The 17,220-nt window shown below is 38.0% G+C and overlaps 1 protein-coding gene across 1 annotated transcript in view; it reads left to right on the top strand.

The window, feature by feature from the left end:
• The window catches only part of LOC148206280 (uncharacterized), a 32,050-nt gene extending 17,393 nt beyond the window's left edge, over nt 1-14,657 (top strand). The window contains exon 4 of the mRNA XM_088107600.1: nt 14,536-14,657. Coding sequence (XP_087963726.1) covers nt 14,536-14,657 — 122 coding nt within the window. The remainder of the gene's footprint in view (nt 1-14,535) is intronic.
• Nucleotides 14,658-17,220: the final 2,563 nt, after the last annotated feature.

Below are 17,220 nucleotides of genomic sequence, written 5' to 3'. Positions count from 1 at the left end.
GTTAAACAATCGGCAAGTGTGACCGAATCGTTTCAAGTAATAAACTCGGTAAGACCAAGTATCGTTCTCCCAAAGGACTCACGGCCTAGTTTAGTTATGTGATTTGTTGATTATTTAAGACTTAAGAACGAAATAAGTGGAGTTTAATATGCAAAACAGAAAATAAACATGTATGCATGAATTTAATCAATGGCTAAAACAAAATACAAACACTTCAATGGAATATATGGATGAGTATGTTGTTGGGGTTATCAATTTCATCTTATCCACTCTCATATACTTTAGGAATTCAACATTCTTTTCATCATTGTTAATGTCACTCTCTAAATTACCTTGCAAGAAGGCCTATCCCTAATTACGAGTTCATACGATTTCTAGCATTCCTAATAATTAGTTCTTTTAGTGCAGGAGCTTAACGGCAACCAATATACTATTGGGAGAAATTCCCAGGATCTAAACTTCCCCGTACGTTCCCGTATCGATAAAATCAATAATCATGCATTGAATGAGTTAAACAAAGCAAGCATTGAGCAAAGAGGAAAAACCCTAACTAATGATGAAAGAAAGCATAGCCTGAGCATCCAAGATCCTCCTTCAAAGGGGTGGAAGAGAGAGTGTTTGCTTCGTTTCTGCCAAAGATACAAACCCTAGGACGTCCTAAAGCTTATATACTATTCTAAAATTACAGAAAATTTAGGCCCAAGCCCATAAGTGTGCCGCTCAGCGGTAAAGTACCACTCAGCGGTAAGTGCGTGAGTTGGTTTCTTCCCCTCAACGGCCATTTTGCCCCTCAGCGGATCCCCCGTGAGCTTCTGAGTGCCGCTCAGCGGTAAACTGCCGCTGAGCGGCAGTTGCGGCTTCTTCTTTTGCACTTTTTGATGTCTTTTCTGATTTCATCTCTCTCCTTCTTCACTTCTTTCACCAAATTCACCTTAAAACCTGCACAAAAACACTGAAATCAAGCATAAACCTGTCCAGCTCTCTTATTTCTGAAAATATGAATAAAAGCATGATTTCAAGCTAGTTTCTAAGTGTTAAAGGTTGCTTTTAGTATCAATTTCAAGCATGAAAATAACAGTTTTTCAACTGTTATCACAACCCCAAACTTAGAACTTTGCTTGTCCTCAAGCAAACAAGATGTAACTCAATCTTCTACCAATTCATATGATGGTTCACTCATTCAAAAATTTCTTTTCAAGATAAGCAAAGACTTCAATCAAACTTTTGACCAAGATTTCAATCAAGATGTGCACATGCTTTAGTGTTCACAACGTCAGTTAATATCAAACAAATGCTATTTTTCATGAATGATCAATCAATTAAGCATGGATGTTCATGTGCTCATGGAATACTTCCTCACCAGGTAAAGTGTTTCACTCACACACAAGTGTATAAGAGGTAATCACTCATTCACTCCACTACCACAATGTCCCATGAATAAACTTTGCCTTTCATTTAACCACAATCAAAACATTTACAAGCATGCATCATCACAAGGACTTTTCAATGGCTTATAACGTGGCTGGGCTAATCAAGAAAATTGGTTTTTCTGGATCACAAAATCCTTGAGTTAAGAGAATCATAACAACACAATTATTCTTATTTTTCCCAACTTGTCTTTACATTGAGCTTTGCTTTTTCTTTTCTTTTCTTTCTCTTTTTCCTTTCTTTTCACATTCTTATTCTTAACTTTTAGCTCAATGCTTTTCCTTTTTCTTTATCATGCTTTCCCAACAACCCCAAACTTGAACATTTAACAATACCACAAAAGATTTTCTACTTTACTCAAGGTAAAGCTTTTCAACAAGGGTTTTCAATTTATGTTCAAGGCTAAGGGTTCAAAGGATAGAACACAAAGTGTTCTCTTTTAGTTGCCTAACTTCATGAATTTGGCCAATAAAAAAGGTTCCAACAAACGACCTTGATCATATGATGCAAAACAAGCAATTGATTCAATCATAGAAAACCTGGGCAAAATCATTCATGCTTTCAAAGTAATAGCATTCAATCAATAAAAACTCTGGAGCTCAAAACCTCACAAATAGGCTCATTCACATTTGACATACACATCCTGCTTAATCTCACAATCACAATCATCATATCCTGCATTTGTTCACAAAGCTTGTGAATCACCTGTATAAGCATTTAATGTGCACATCTATCTCAACATCAATCAATCAATAATCATCATCAAGCATTACTTATCACACAATCACAGTCAATAGCAAACCATCATAATAAACCAGGTTTCCAATAGAGTACATCAACCTTAACCTAAAACAAAGTAAATAAGTTCAGAACACTTAAACCAACAAAAGCATAAGTTCATGATAGCATTCATCAGTAAATGCTATCTCAGCTCCTCATCAATCTGAGTTGTCCTCTGTATCTTCCTCTTCTTCCTCATCTTCATCATCTTCAAATGCATCATCATCATCAGCTTCATCTTCTTCCATCTCCCTAACTGAAGCTTCAGTTGCTTCAGCTCCTCCTCCTTGCACTGGCTCCTCTGGCCAAGCTACCACATTATGGAATTCCTCCATAGTCCACCTGTGAGCTGGAGGTGTATCATACATCCCCACAATCATCTCAACAGTAGCCACCTGCCCTCTATGAATGGACTGTAACTGAGCACCTATAAGAGACATGTACATGTCCCTCATCTGGAACGGTTCTGCTTCATGTGTCTTAGCAGATGTCTGGCTCTGTGCTTGCCCTCTCTCTCTGCGAGCACGGCGTGGTGGAACTGGCTGAGCTGCCTCCTCACCTCCATAGTACTGTCTGTAATAGGCCTCATCAATGGCTTTTCTTGGCCTTTCAAATGGTGGAGCAGAAGTGTCCACCCCAGCTATCTTGCAAAGGTGAGTGATTAAGGAGGGATGTCCTAGGGGTGCTTTGTTATTTGAGGTATTGGCACACGCACTAATCTCATCAGCTATCACCTGATAGCATGGCCTCTGACATAGCCTAGATAATTTTCAGTTGGATAATCACCAATCTTCTTTGCATTGGTGTAGAATTCTTTTACCACAGCTATGTTGGCAGGTGCAGGATATGTGGCTAGCTTTCCCCAGTCATTCCATAAAAATTGCTCTCCAAATTGAGGAGCAAAATTAGGTATCATTCCAACTTTTCTCTCCATAAAGAGTCTCCTGTCTTGCACCACCTTGAAGTGCTTCTCATGTTTCCGAGAGAGGAACCTACTAGAATGGGGTTGTTCTGGTTCCTTTTCCTTTCTCTTGGTTGCCATGGTTTTCAATCTTTTTCCTGAAGAGGATGTCATTCCTGCAATCAAACACAGATACAAAACCACAGAACATGATGTTAATCACTAGTAAAACACAGAATACAACTCCTTTCGAAGCTAAACCACTGCTGAGGGTCAGAATTACCCCTCAGTGCCACCAGTGCCACATTCCAGAACACAAATTTTCAAAACTTTCAGGTTTGGTAGAGTGTCACTCAGCGGCAATTTACCACTGAGCGGTAACTCTGCAGAGTTTTGAAAAACCTCTTTTTAAGCTGTCCTAACTCCACCCAAATGCAATTTTCAGTTTTCCAGATCAAAATCATGCAGTTTAATCGGTTCAAACATCAATTATATCATCAAATCATGCATAGAAATCAAAACCCCTAAATATTCATGCTTTGACAATCACATTCAAAATCACGAACCCTAGAATGAACAAAATGCTTTTACTTACTTGGGTGGAGATACTAGATGCAATGAGAATGCTTCCAAGCTAAGATGCTCTCTTCCAACCCCAAACTTAGATGAAACACTAGTGAGAAAGTGAGTGGAAGAGAAATTTTTCAAAAGAGAAGAGGTAAAAGATGTGGAGAACCTTGGAAAAGGTATGTGGGAGTGTTTGTGTAGAGAAGTGCCTGAAAGTGAGAGCATTTGCACAGCTTAAGGTATAAAAATACCCTAATGGGCTCGGGTCCCGCTAAGGGGAAACTAAAGCCCACTTTGCGATAGTACCGCTCAGCGGTAACTTGCCGTTCAGCGGCACTTTCGTGAAGTGCTCTTCTCCTTCTTTTCTTAACCTACGTGCCTCCTAAACATGCCCCTCACTGATTCCCTGCAATTCAATTCTCAGGTTACTTATGCACAATCCTATTATACTACTACAATGAAACAAACAAAAACAATCAATCAACTGGGTTGCCTTCCAGGTAGCGCTTGTTTAACGTCACGAGCCTGACCCAAAATCCACCAACACCCATCAGTAGGTGTTACAATCTTACCAACACCCATTAGTAGGTGCAGAATTTTCTTACCAACACCCATCAGTAGGTGTTACAGACTTACCAACACCCATCAGTAGGTGTTACAAACTTAGTATCCTTCAGTAGATACTTAACCACCTAGCATCCTTCAGTAGATGCTATATCCAATAAAGTATTTACAAAAATAATGTCCACAAATTAAAAGTTACAAAACAAAATCAAAAGTTTTTAAATCACTGGGTTGCCTCCCAGCAAGCGCTCTTTTAACGTCATTAGCTTGACCCAGTAAAGTTCAAATTCCTTCTTCATAGTTGATGTTCTTGTCCCACCAACTCATCAGTTGTTTCTTGTGTACTGCTTTGATTTTTCTAGAATGTGGAGACTCTATCTCTATCATCTCCTTCTCTTTATAGCCTTTCACAACCCACAACTTGTTTTTTATTCTCACAGGTGTACGAAGTTGGGGTCTTCCTTTATTCCAGTCATCAGGAACTTTTCCTCCTCTTCCAATCTGTTCTCCTTTATGCACCTGAAACAACAAACAATGGTTACCTGTAACCTTGGGCTTTTCATCTTTATGGCTAGTCATGTGTGCATCTTGAAATGCGGCTTTATAACTAGCTTCTTCCTCCTGTGTTTGCGTCTCATCTTTAAAGACATCTACAACAACTCTCTCCTCTCGGTCCTGGAGCCCCACTATACCTTCGTTTACATCAATGATAGCTTTGGTCGTTTTCATAAACGGTCTTCCAAGAATGATAGGTATCTTTTCTGTCTCCATCTTCATCACCACAAAGTCTGCCAAGAACTGGAGTTTTCCAACACAAACTATGATGTCCTCTGCAATCCCACATGGTTCCTTTGAAGATCCATCGGCCATTACTAAATTAACCTTTACAGGTTTCATATTAACATCGCCGATTTGCTCCAGTAAAGAGTAAGGTATCAAGTTAACACTTGAACCTAAATCAAGAAGAGCTTTTTTAATCCTTTTCTTCCCTATGGTACAAGGGATAGAAAAGCCTCCTGGATCTGTTGCTTTTGGAGGGAATGGCTCCTTTTTAACAGTTTTACACTTCTTTGCCTCATCATCTCTACGTCTTTTCTTTGTAGAGACGTCTTCATCAGATTTAGTGTAAACCGTAATTTGTTGTAGAATCTGCTCCCAAGGTGCATCATTATCCACCATCTTGAATAATTCTGTGAAATCCAGTTGTTTCCCTTGATGTATTGGAAAAGGAGAAGTATTTTTGCTCTCTATTTCTCTTTTCTCTTTTGTTTCTCCTTTGTCTAACTCAACTATCTCATTTTTAGCACTCTCTACCACCTTGCATTCTTCTCTGGGGTTAACCTCAGTATTAGCCCCAAAATTTCTATTTGGCCTTTCTTCCACCTGCTTGGTGATCTGCCCCATCTGAATCTCCAAATTCTTGATAGCAGCTTCAGTGCTCTTTTGGGTAGACTCAGTTTTCTGTATGAAATTATTAAGAGTGTCTTCCATCCTCATGGACCTTTCATTAAGCATAGAAATCTGCTGCCATAAGGTGGGTTGCTGTTGTTGCTTATTAAATTGACCAGCTTGCCCAGTCTGCCCTTGACCAATGCTTGGATGTGGTTTCCACCCTTGATTGTAGTTCCCTTGACGGTATTGATTGGTCATGTAATTCACATCCTCCACGGCTTCTGCTGGAAAGGCACATTGACCATTGATATGGTCGCCTCCACATAGTTCACACAACTGAGATTGTACCTGTGCAGCAGTTTTCAACTCTTTAGGCAATTGTGCAAGTGTTTTAGTAAGAGTCTCCAGCTGTTGAGTTAGAATTTTATTTTGTGCTAGCAAGGCATCATGTGTGTGTAATTGTAGAACTTCTTTCTGTTGCATAGGAGGTCCTCTTTCACTGTTGAGCTCATTATCACTAGTAGCCATATTTTCAATAATTTCTATTGCTTCCTCTGGAGTTTTCCATTTAATGTTTCCTCCTGCTGAGGCATCAAGCATCATCTTGGTTTGTGAACCAAGACCTCCAAGGAAGGTAAGGACTACTTCCACTTCATCGAATCCATGCGTGGGTGTTTTTCTTAGAAAGCTTTTGTATCTATCCCATGCATGACCCAGTGATTCTTCCATGCCCTGCCTGAATGAAGAAATCTCTTGCTTGCCTTTGTTCACCTTTGATTGTGGGAAGTATTTATTTAGAAAAGTTCTCTAGATGTTCAGATTCTTCTCTAGATGTTCGGATTCTTCTCCTCCGTCTACTCTCGTCTAAACCTTCAAGAAGAGGTTCTGCAGTTATCTTGCTCCTAGTTCGAATTGTCTCCTGCATTCACAAGAACACAAAACCCTAGAATATTTGGTTAGCACAAAAAGATATAGGAGAAGATATAAGATTCAGAGAATAAAATAAAATAAAATAAAATAAAATAAAATAAAATAAAACAAAAACAGAAAAAATAAAAACAGAAAAATAAAAACAGAAATTCAAAATTAAAGTCAAAGATAATTAATAATCACACAAATTAACCAGTTAAACTACGAGTCCCCGGCAACGGCGCCAAAAACTTGATGACAAATTTATGAACACCAAAAAACGGCGCCACAAACTTGTTTAACAATCGGCAAGTGTGACCGAATCGTTTCAAGTAATAAACTCGGTAAGAACGAAATAAGTGGAGTTTAATATGCAAAACAGAAAATAAACATGTATGCATGAATTTGATCAATGGCTAAAACAAAATACAAACACTTCAATGGAATATATGGATGAGTATGTTGTTGGGGTTATCAATTTCATCTTATCCACTCTCATATACTTTAGGAATTCAACATTCGTTTCATCATTGTTAATGCCACTCTCTAAATTACCTTGCAAGAAGGTGAAGAGGTAGCTTGAGCATCCAAGATCCTCCTTCAAAGGGGTGGAAGAGAGAGTGTTTGCTTCGTTTCTGCCAAAGATACAAACCGTAAGACGTCCTAAAGCTTATATACTATTCTAAAATTACAGAAAATTTAGGCCCAAGCCCATAAGTGTGCCGCTCAGCGGTAAAGTACCGCTCAACGGTAAAGTACCGCTCAGCGGTAAGTGCGTGAGTTCGTTTCTTCCCCTCAGCGGCCATTTTGCCCCTCAACGGATCCCCCGTGAGCTTCTGAGTGCCGCTCAGCCGTAAACTGCCATTGAGCGAAAGTTGCGGCTTCTCCTTATGCACTTTTTGATGTCTTTTCTGAGTTCATCTCTCTCCTTCTTCACTTCTTTCACCAAATTCACCTTAAAACCTGCACAAAAACACTGAAATCAAGCATAAACCTGTCCAACTCTCTTATTTATGAAAATATGAATAAAAGCATGATTTCAAGCTAGTTTCTAAATGTTAAAGGTTGCTTTTAGTATCAATTTCAAGCATGAAAATAACAGTTTTTCAACTGTTATCAGTTACATCATCCCCCAACAATAAATAGAGTTTAGTTCACCATAGACATGGTGAAACTAGATGAACAATGGAGAAGAATGAGATAAAAAAACCCTAAAAGTAGAAGATGGAAGATCCCGCATCCAAATCCGCCTCCAGAGGATGAAAGAGTGTGTTATTGCGCTCCTCCAGCCAAAGATATAAAACCTAGAACATTTGGGTCCTTTAAATAGAGGGAAAATAGAACAGAAATAAGGCCTAAGCCCGTGTCGCTGGTGTCAAGTGCCCAACTTAGGGCGCCCGGGCAGTGAACGGTGGTTCCTGGCGCTTAAGGCTCAGAAAGGGGCGCACAAGCTTCGTGCTTCTGACGCTCAAGCGCCCAGAAGGGCGCCGGGCGGTAAGTGACACTCTTCTGCGCTTAAGCCTCTAAAAGGGCACCCAAGCTTCGTGCTTCTGACGCTTAAGCGCCCAAAAGGGGCGCCCGGGCGGTGAGCGGCACTCTTCTGCGTTTAAGCCTTCAAAAAGGTCGCCCAAGCTTCGAGCATTCCTCCCTTCTTGTGCTTTTCCAAGCCTTTCTGAGCTCCATCTCCTGGGCACTTCAGCTATACTTTTCATATTATCTCATTTCCTGCCAAAACAAGGGAAATTATTCATAAAACCATTAAATTCAACCTCAACTCTCTTATTTACACAACTTAACAGAAAAACATGACTCCAAGCAAGTTTCTAAGGAGAGAAGGGTGCATTTAGTGTCAAGATTACATCACAGATAACGGTATTTTCAATTGTTATCACAACCCCAAACTTAGAACTTTGCTTGTCCTCAAGAAAAACATAATGTAACTCAGCTAATCAAAACAATCACTACAATAACTCAACATTTTTCAAAAACTTTTTCTTCCAGGACAAGAGATCAGATTTATCAACTCAGCATACAGATGTTAGTCAAGATGTACATATGCCTTAATTCAATCAAAATCAATGTGTTGCTCATATAATTCAACAGATGTTATCCTTTAGAATGATCAATAAACCAAAAAACGGATGTAATCAAAAATTCAAAGAACTAATGCTCACCAAGGAAAGTGTTTCACTCAAGCACTCAAAAGTGTATCACTCAACTCAAAGGTGTATAGTGAGGTGTTGGTGTCTTTTCCACTCTGCTATCACAATGTCACACAAATTAACTTTGCCTTTCGTTTAGCCACAATCAAACATACTCACTAGCAAGTTGTCATCACAAGGGCTTTTCATGGCTTGTAACTTGGCTGGGCTAAGAAGGAAATTGGTTATTCTGGTCAACAAAATCCTTGAGTTAAGAAAGACATTTATTAAAATAGTTGAACCAAAGCAATGTAGTTCATTCAAGCATAGTACAATAATCTTATACTACAATCAAAAGGAAAACAATGAAAACAGAACAAAATAAAGTAAAGCAATAACGACAGTAGAATAACATAAATCATTATCTATAACAAAGGGGGCATCCATCAGTAGATGCCAAGTACAACTCATCACTCATCATCATCAGAGTCATCATCCTAGCAAATGATCAAAATGTATCAAAATGTATCAGAACAAACGTCTTGAAGTATTATCATTTTTTAAATTAATTCATATCAGATCATACAAGAGTATATCAGATCAACCAAAATGTATATCAGAGCTTAGAAAGAATATCAGAGCACTCTCCCAGCATTTGGTATTCTCCCAACATTTTGTAGCTCAAAATGAATATCCCAGTATTTCTCAAAATGAATATCCCAGCATTCTCCCCCTTTGTGCATTAGCAAAAAAGGTATGCCTTATGATAAAGACATGCTGACAAATAGTTATTCAGAGATGCATCAGTAAATCATATTAATCAAACAATCATTCTCTCCCTGTCACAGATAATCACATGATAAAGATATAATCTCCCCCTAAAGTGTAGGCATGTGAAATTATCTAAGATCCTATGCAATGCTCCCCCTGCCATTATGCATGTTTTATAATCAAAATTCAAATGCACAATAGAGTTTTAACAGAACATTTCGTAACATGTATAAGCATGTGACAATATTGTATCAAATCAGAAATTGTGCAAACACATCAATGTAGCATAAATACAATATCAATCAACAATCTCAATATTATCTCAAGTAATTTCAATCAATTATAAGAATAGAGATATATTGAAAATGAAACAATCAACAATATATGATTAATAATCATAATAACAGAATTCCAAATCATGGAATTTATAACCCCTGTTAAACAGTAATCGATTGATCCACTGTTGCAATCGACTTCATTGCTCTCCATTTGAGTTGTATCTTCAGTGGTTAATCCAGAAGCAATGTTCCTGCAAAATCTTTCAAGATCTTTCCAGATCAAGCATTTTAGAATCATTGCAATACAGGAATTATTACAGGTATAATCTGTGTGTGTAAATGTATGAGTGCAATGATAAATAGTAAAGCAATCAACTTCATACATAACACAATCGACTTTAATCAAACAAAAATCATTACTTTATGCTACTGTCATTTAAGATTCCTAGTTCATTTCGAATAGTATAAAATATTTCTCTGTTCAACAGTTTTGTAAAAATATCAGCCCATGGATGTAAGGTGATACATCCTAGGAGATGTAGAGAAGATGATCCGTGAGATTGGAGGTGCAAAGAGACTTGGATAGCTTGCTGACACCAATGGAACAGTAGCATTAGCAGCTGCAGACTTGGAATTTCATGAGCAGATTGGTTAGGAGTTTTTGGATGTGAAGCAGCGGATGATTGGTGATTATGGTGAATGGATATGGAGGCTAGCTTGGAGAGGTGATTCACAACTCAGACGGCTTCCTAGAGTGGAAGAAAGTTGCAATGGAGATCAAGCTAAGAAGTGACTCTTGGAGAAGGAATTTGCTAAACATTTCAGCAGAAATTCTTTACTACAATCCAAAAGTGATTTACAAGCTTTTCCTATGAGATTTTATAGATTAATCTCAAGGCTTTAAGCAAGCAATTTTCATGTTGCAGATCTGAACCCATGTGCTACATGTATGGCTTCTAAAACATGTGAAAATTGAGTTTTATGTGAAAAAAAAACATTTACTAATGCAGCCCATAGAAGGATAAGTACACCCCTTTTTGTATAGAAATGTCCTTTTTACCCTTCTCCATGTTTTGGCAGATTTGGCATATCTTCTTGTTCTCCAATTTTCCATCCAAAGATAGCAAATAGTACTTGACCTTGAGGAGAATATTCATCTTGGAGCTTTTTGGTCATTGCCCTTGTGATGGGTCCTATGGTGTTAGACCTTCTTGTATCATCCCCTCCCTCTTGAGAAGGATTTGTCCTCAAATCTGATGGTGCTTCTGAAGACTTATTTTTGGTGTTTCACAAGGGTTCCTCCTGGGTCAAATATCCATCTGCAATAAGCATCAAACATATCTCTAATTAGTTTTCTTTGACCCAATAATATATATAAAAGACTATGTGTAGAAGAAGGTTTTCTAATTTTGAAATTTTTAATGTTAATATAACAAAGAAACCTTTCTTCATTTGAAATTTTATTTGTATCTTGAGTTATTGGTAACCATAAAGGTATCCATAACCCAAGTTGTGACTTTGCATGTGTTGAAAGTGATAACATTTTTAAGGATGGAGTGGCAAAGTCTTTGAAAGAAAAGTGAAATTTGGAAATTTCAAATATAAATGGAGAAAAGTGAAAGGATAGAAAACCTCCCCTTAAGAGTCTAGCTTCTAGGGTAGGAGGATATGTTGCCCTTAGTTGCTCTCTTTTTTTCTTTTCTTCCATTTCTATCCTTTCAACTTCTTCCTTTTCTCTTCTTTGTGCTTCTTTTCTTTCTTTCTTTCTTCTTTTCTCTTCTTCTCTTCCTTCCTCGTCTCTTCTCTCTCTCTCTTCCTCTTTTCTTCTCTCTTTTTCTTCCTCTTTTCTTCTCTCATTTTCTTCCTCTTCTCTTCTCTCTTGCTCTTTTCTTTTCTCTTCTTCTCTTCTTTCTTTTTCTCTTCTCTCTATTTCTTCCTCTTTTCTTCTCTCTTGCTCTCTTCTCTCTCTTTTTAATCTCTCAATTCTATATTTGCTTGTCTCTTCCCATAGCCTCTTAAGTTTTTCGAAAAACTCACTTTCCCTATGAGAGAACCCACTTATATTTTGAATGAATGACTCACCTTTTCTAATAAGCTCTCTCATAAGTTCTAAGTTTCTTTCAATTTCTCGAGGCACAAACTTTCTTCTCATACAAGCTTTCAATTCATTCCAATCATGAATGGGATATTTTCTACCTATCTTAACATGATATTGCCTATCATCCCACCACTCTCTTGCATGCTTTTTAAAACTAGAAGTGTAAAGACTAAGAATATAAGATTCATTATCTCTAGAATAGAAGGATTCGTATTTAGTTTTTCTCACCATGAATGAATGCATGTCATTAATTTCCTTTTCCCAAGCTAGGTATGTTAATGCACCAATATCATCACCAAAGAATGGAATGTTTTCACTAGCTTGTTTATACAAATCATCTTCAATCCTATCAAATTCATAAGATGAACAAGACTTCCTTCTAGCTTTATCATGTTCTCTTTTGATGCCTTTGTAAGTAAGTTGCTTATCAAAATTAAAATTCCTAGAAGACCTATATGAATAACCAGACATCTTTGTTTCTAAAAGTTTTTCTAGTGTAAAAGATATACAAGATTCACACTTTAGACAAGTCCTAGGTAAGAGAGGTGAGTCATGAAGACTACTTAAGTACCAAGTCTTGCCTTGCCAGAAATGTCTTAGGTTACTACTAGTTACCCTTTAAACTAAAATCACTTTTAAAAATCAAAGGACACAACCTAAACTCTAAATTCGGACCCCTAAGAGAGCTTCCTATTCGCACAAGATATATGCTATCTAGTCGAAAATTGGAAAAGCAATTAAAGTGAGGTCTCCTAGGTGAGGCTTAGACTTTGGATCTAAGACACACTCACCGCCTACTCAATTTTAGGTTATGAGACTTCTTTGAGTCTAGTTACAAATGAGGGAAGAGCACTTGTGAACTCTAGCACCTCACTTGCTTGGATTTGGAACTTACAACCAAAGAAAACAATGGAAATTACAAAGAAAATTGGATAACTTGGAAAGGAAAAGTTAGAATAGGCTAGGAAAACAATGTATGCAGCTTTGGTTGCTCTCAAAGAACTTGAATCTACTGGATTCTACACAATTCTCTCAGCTGCAAAGTGCTTAAACAAAGGAATTAATTTTTCTACAGTATGGAACTCTGCTGCAAGTCACGGCCTTTCCTTCTTCAAGGCTCAACTTCATTCACTTTCCTCACCAATTGAACTTCCTTTGATGCTTCCACTTGCAATGAGCCATTTGAGTTATAATTCACCTATCCAACAAACCAGTTAATCACAGAAAGTACCACCACAATTGCCAGCAAAATCACATCCAGGTGACAGCAACACCAGGACTTTTGTCAAACAGATGGTGTGCAGAATGTAGAAAAATCGAAAATCAAGCAATGACAGGGTTTCCAAACACGGTGGCACCTCAAATAGATCCTAAGAAGGGTTCTAGATCAGATTTAAAACACAAGAAAAGACTTTAGATCAGAATCACACACGAATTGGCTATGCATTGAAAATTGATAAAACTGTTTGATGAAATGCCTGAATGAATTGCACCAGATTTCTGCACCAGATTTTAACAGCAACAATACTATACACTTCAAACTTTCAACACTGATGATGCAATGGTCCTAAGTGCCTTTTAACATATGTAATATCTCTTTTGAATTGTTATCTTAATATTTTAAATGGACCATGGCTTTTACTGCATCTAAAAGTGATGAATCAAGCAAAGTAATGCAGTGCAGAATTTGACAATAAACCAGCAAGTTTTCAGCAGAATCAATTTTTCAATGCAGAAAAATATACCAAATGAACAGTACTGCACCTAGTTATTTTCCAATGATTCAAACATGTTTTGATGATGAATGATGACTTGTTGGAACTAATTGGATGCATCAAAACTATATAAAACAGAGAATCACTACTGCAGTACCAGCTTTCAGCTAAATTTAACAACTAGCATGGTCAAATTTTGATTCAAAAGTAATTCTGATTTGAAAACAGCAAAGAGGAGTTAGAAATGGTATTTGAAAGTTGCACAAATGCAGAAATTCAGTGTTGATGATGGTTAGCAATGATCTAATACTAACCACACACAATTAAGCAGAATTTACCCAAGGAAACACATGCATCTCGGCCAAATGCTTAGACACTCTTGCCACATGACAAACTATTTGGAATCAACTCATTTCATCTTCCAAATGGTTCAGACAATGGATCAATCAACTGCTGTTCATTAGATCAGTAAATGACCATAAAACAGTAACAGTGCAGCACAAAAAAAAAAACAGAACTTAAATGCTGTCAGCTTTGAACAACCTGCACAGATTTGAGTTTGAATGGTAGATCTAAACACCTGAGCTCATTTCTGAAGTATTCATTGCTCTTAATTGGTGTAGCCACATTCAAACAACTCAGATTTTTGGTAAAACTTGGCTGAAACCAGATTTGATAACAAAAACAGCAAAGTAACTAACAAGACTTAAGACAAAACCCAGAAATGATGTTTAAATGGTAAAAATGACTCAAAACAGCAAGAGATAACCGAATAAAATGATGATAGACTCAAGCAAATAGAACTGGTATCAATAAAACTCAAAACATAGAAGCCTAAACACATCATAGATGCTGAAACAGAAACAGAATTTAGCAGAACCACAAGACATAGCAGGAATTTGAATGACAGTTTGAAAAATGAAAGATGAAGCCACTTATCTCACGGTTCAATTTAGAACCTATGCTCTGAATACCACTTGATACATCCTAGGAGATGTAGAGAAGATGATCCGTGAGATTGGAGGTGCAAAGAGACTTGGACAGCTTGCTGACACCAATGGAACAGTAGAATTAGCAGCTGCAGACTTGGAATTTCATGAGCAGATTGGTTAGGAGTTTTTGGATGTGAAGCAGCGGATGATTGGTGATTATGGTGAATGGATATGGAGGCTAGCTTGGAGAGGTGATTCACAACTCAGACGGCTTCCTAGAGTGGAAGAAAGTTGCAATGGAGATTCATGAGTCAATATTTTCTCAATTTCACTTAGCTTATTGTACCAAATTTAATTAGGGAATTGTGCTTGAATGTACAGTATTATCCTTTTTTTCCTAATTGTGCTAAATTTGATCGGAAATTCTTATTTTAACTAATTTGAATTATCTGAGCTAATTATTTTACAAGGAAAATTTGGAGATACAATTTGGGACATTTGAAGGTTAAATGAGAAATGGCAATTGAGCCCAATGCATCTCAGTCATTTCAATTTTCGCACAGTGCTGCGTGAATGTTGTGTCAACTTGTGTGTCCTCGTTTGAGTTCAATTCTTATCCGTTTTCCATGCAATTTTTTTTCATAGTTTCGTCTAGATGTCTATTTTCACGTATAGTTTTTACTTTGTTCAAATTAGTTCTGTACTGTTCCCAGTAATTTTTTTACTCCCCTATGTCAGTCCAGTGATTATTGTTTGAGTGTTCTAATATGTTTGCATTGTTTGCTTGCTGTTTAGTACTTGTGGTGGCTGGAATTTATCATTGGACAATGCATCTCATGGTCACAAAAAGAAATTAAATGTGGTTCTAGATTCTTAATTGGTTGCAAGGAGGTCCAAATTGTTTTGAGTGTGAACAAGAAGGAGAGCTGAATGGACTTCCGGTGATTTCAATATGTGATTTGTGTGCGGAAGAAGCAATTCATTTTCATTTAGATGGAGGAGCACATGGCTTATGGAGTCCGTCCAGCAGGGAGCTCTGCTACATCACATGAGAAGCTTTTAAAAAAAATATATATATTTTGGTTGGAATGCATGAAGTGCTGTTTTCAATTGGGAAAATAATTTTTCATTGTGGAATTGAAGAGAAAGTGGGTTGCCACAAATTCTAAGCAAAGGTCACGGCATGGGGTCCATCAAAAGTAATCTTTTCAATTCTATCAAAAGCTCACGGCCTAGTGCCCATGGAAAAATTAATTTTGGAAGCATCTAAGTTGGAATAAAAGTGGGAGCCACCACACCCTTTCTTGGCTGGAACGTGGTTTCCAATTTGGAGAAAAGCAATTCAGTTTTGGCTTTTACGGAGCACGTGGAAAGTGAAGTGACATCCAGCAAATGGAGGCACGCGGTCCAGCAACTCCCATCCAGTGCTTGGAGATTTGATGCCACGTCTTGGAGAAAAAAAAAAGGAGGTGAGAGCACATGGCTTGGTCCACGTGAAGTCCAGCATCTTAGGCGGTGCACCCAGCAACCTTGTGTCCAGCTTTGAAGTCCAGTAGCATCCGGAAAGCACATGTCCACGTCCTGGAAGGGGGGTGCACATCATTCCAGCAGCTCTCGGTCCAGAAGCACGTGAGGTGGGTGTCCATCCAGCAAATGGGAAATACAGGAGTGTATCCAGCAAGACGCGACCAACAAGACTTGAGAGGTGAAGTCCAGCAGCGTCAACGAGCAGCAGCAAGCCCAGCACTCAGCAATCCTTCACTCGGTCCAGCGGCCACAGTAAAAAGAGGGGAGAGCTGGAGAAAAAGGGATGGACCTAGTAGCTGAAACAGAGGGGAGAGAATGACTTGGATATTCTGGAAAGAGCCACCTTAGAGAGCACATGATGTGAATGGATGGAAAGTGAGGGTTACAGCCGCCACTTGAGTAGGAGTTCATTTTATTAGTTTGGAAGAAGGGAGAATAGGAGGGAGGAGGCTGTTACTGGTTCGCGTAGGAAGTGGGGTGGCTGGAGCTTTCTAAAGTTTTTGGTTTGAAGGTGACGGAGTGCGTGGAGGCCTAGGCTCTCGGCTTTCTATTTTTTTTTTAGCACACGGGATTTAGTATTGAGTAGAAGTGCACGTTGATTCTTGGTGAATGGAGAGGAGCAGCTGCTACGTGGATGCATGAGATGCACACAACATTCATTTTGCTTTGTAGAAAGTTCATCACGGAAAAAGAGGAAGCGCGGCTTTCATTTGCTTAAGAGAAAACGCTGGAAGAAGTGGAGCACACATTCACGGCATTTGGCTTTTTCTTGGAGAAAGGCACGGCTGGAAGAAGCACAAGGAGGAGACGTGATTGATTTTGGTGATTTAATGGGAATCCACATGGCTGCAATGTCCAGAGATAGGAGAGCTTCAAGGGGTTTTGGGTTTTCATATTATATATATATTAGAATATTGCTTTCTTGTGATGATATTCATTCAAAGCTGCTGCAATGTGCATTTTAAGTTTTGTTAGCTAAGTTATGATTTTTCAATTCCAACTACCGTGAAATTTCCAAGCTTTATTCCAATGTGCATTTAATTTTTTTTTAGCTCATCATTTCATTATAATAGTTTTGGATTCCTTTTTTCTTATTTCTCTAATGCATTTAAATTATTTTGGCTTTTGGAATGTTTAATTTAGTGTTATCATGTTGTCTGTTCTGTTCAGTTTATTTATCTTCTTGCATTTCCAATTCCCTCACTTATTTTAGAAAC

This window comes from Vigna umbellata, chromosome 1, assembly GCF_029865625.1.
Source record: "Vigna umbellata cultivar VRB3 chromosome 1, Vumbellata_1.0, whole genome shotgun sequence".
Lineage (NCBI taxonomy): Eukaryota > Viridiplantae > Streptophyta > Magnoliopsida > Fabales > Fabaceae > Vigna > Vigna umbellata.
This window is presented reverse-complemented; position numbering and strand designations above follow the sequence as displayed.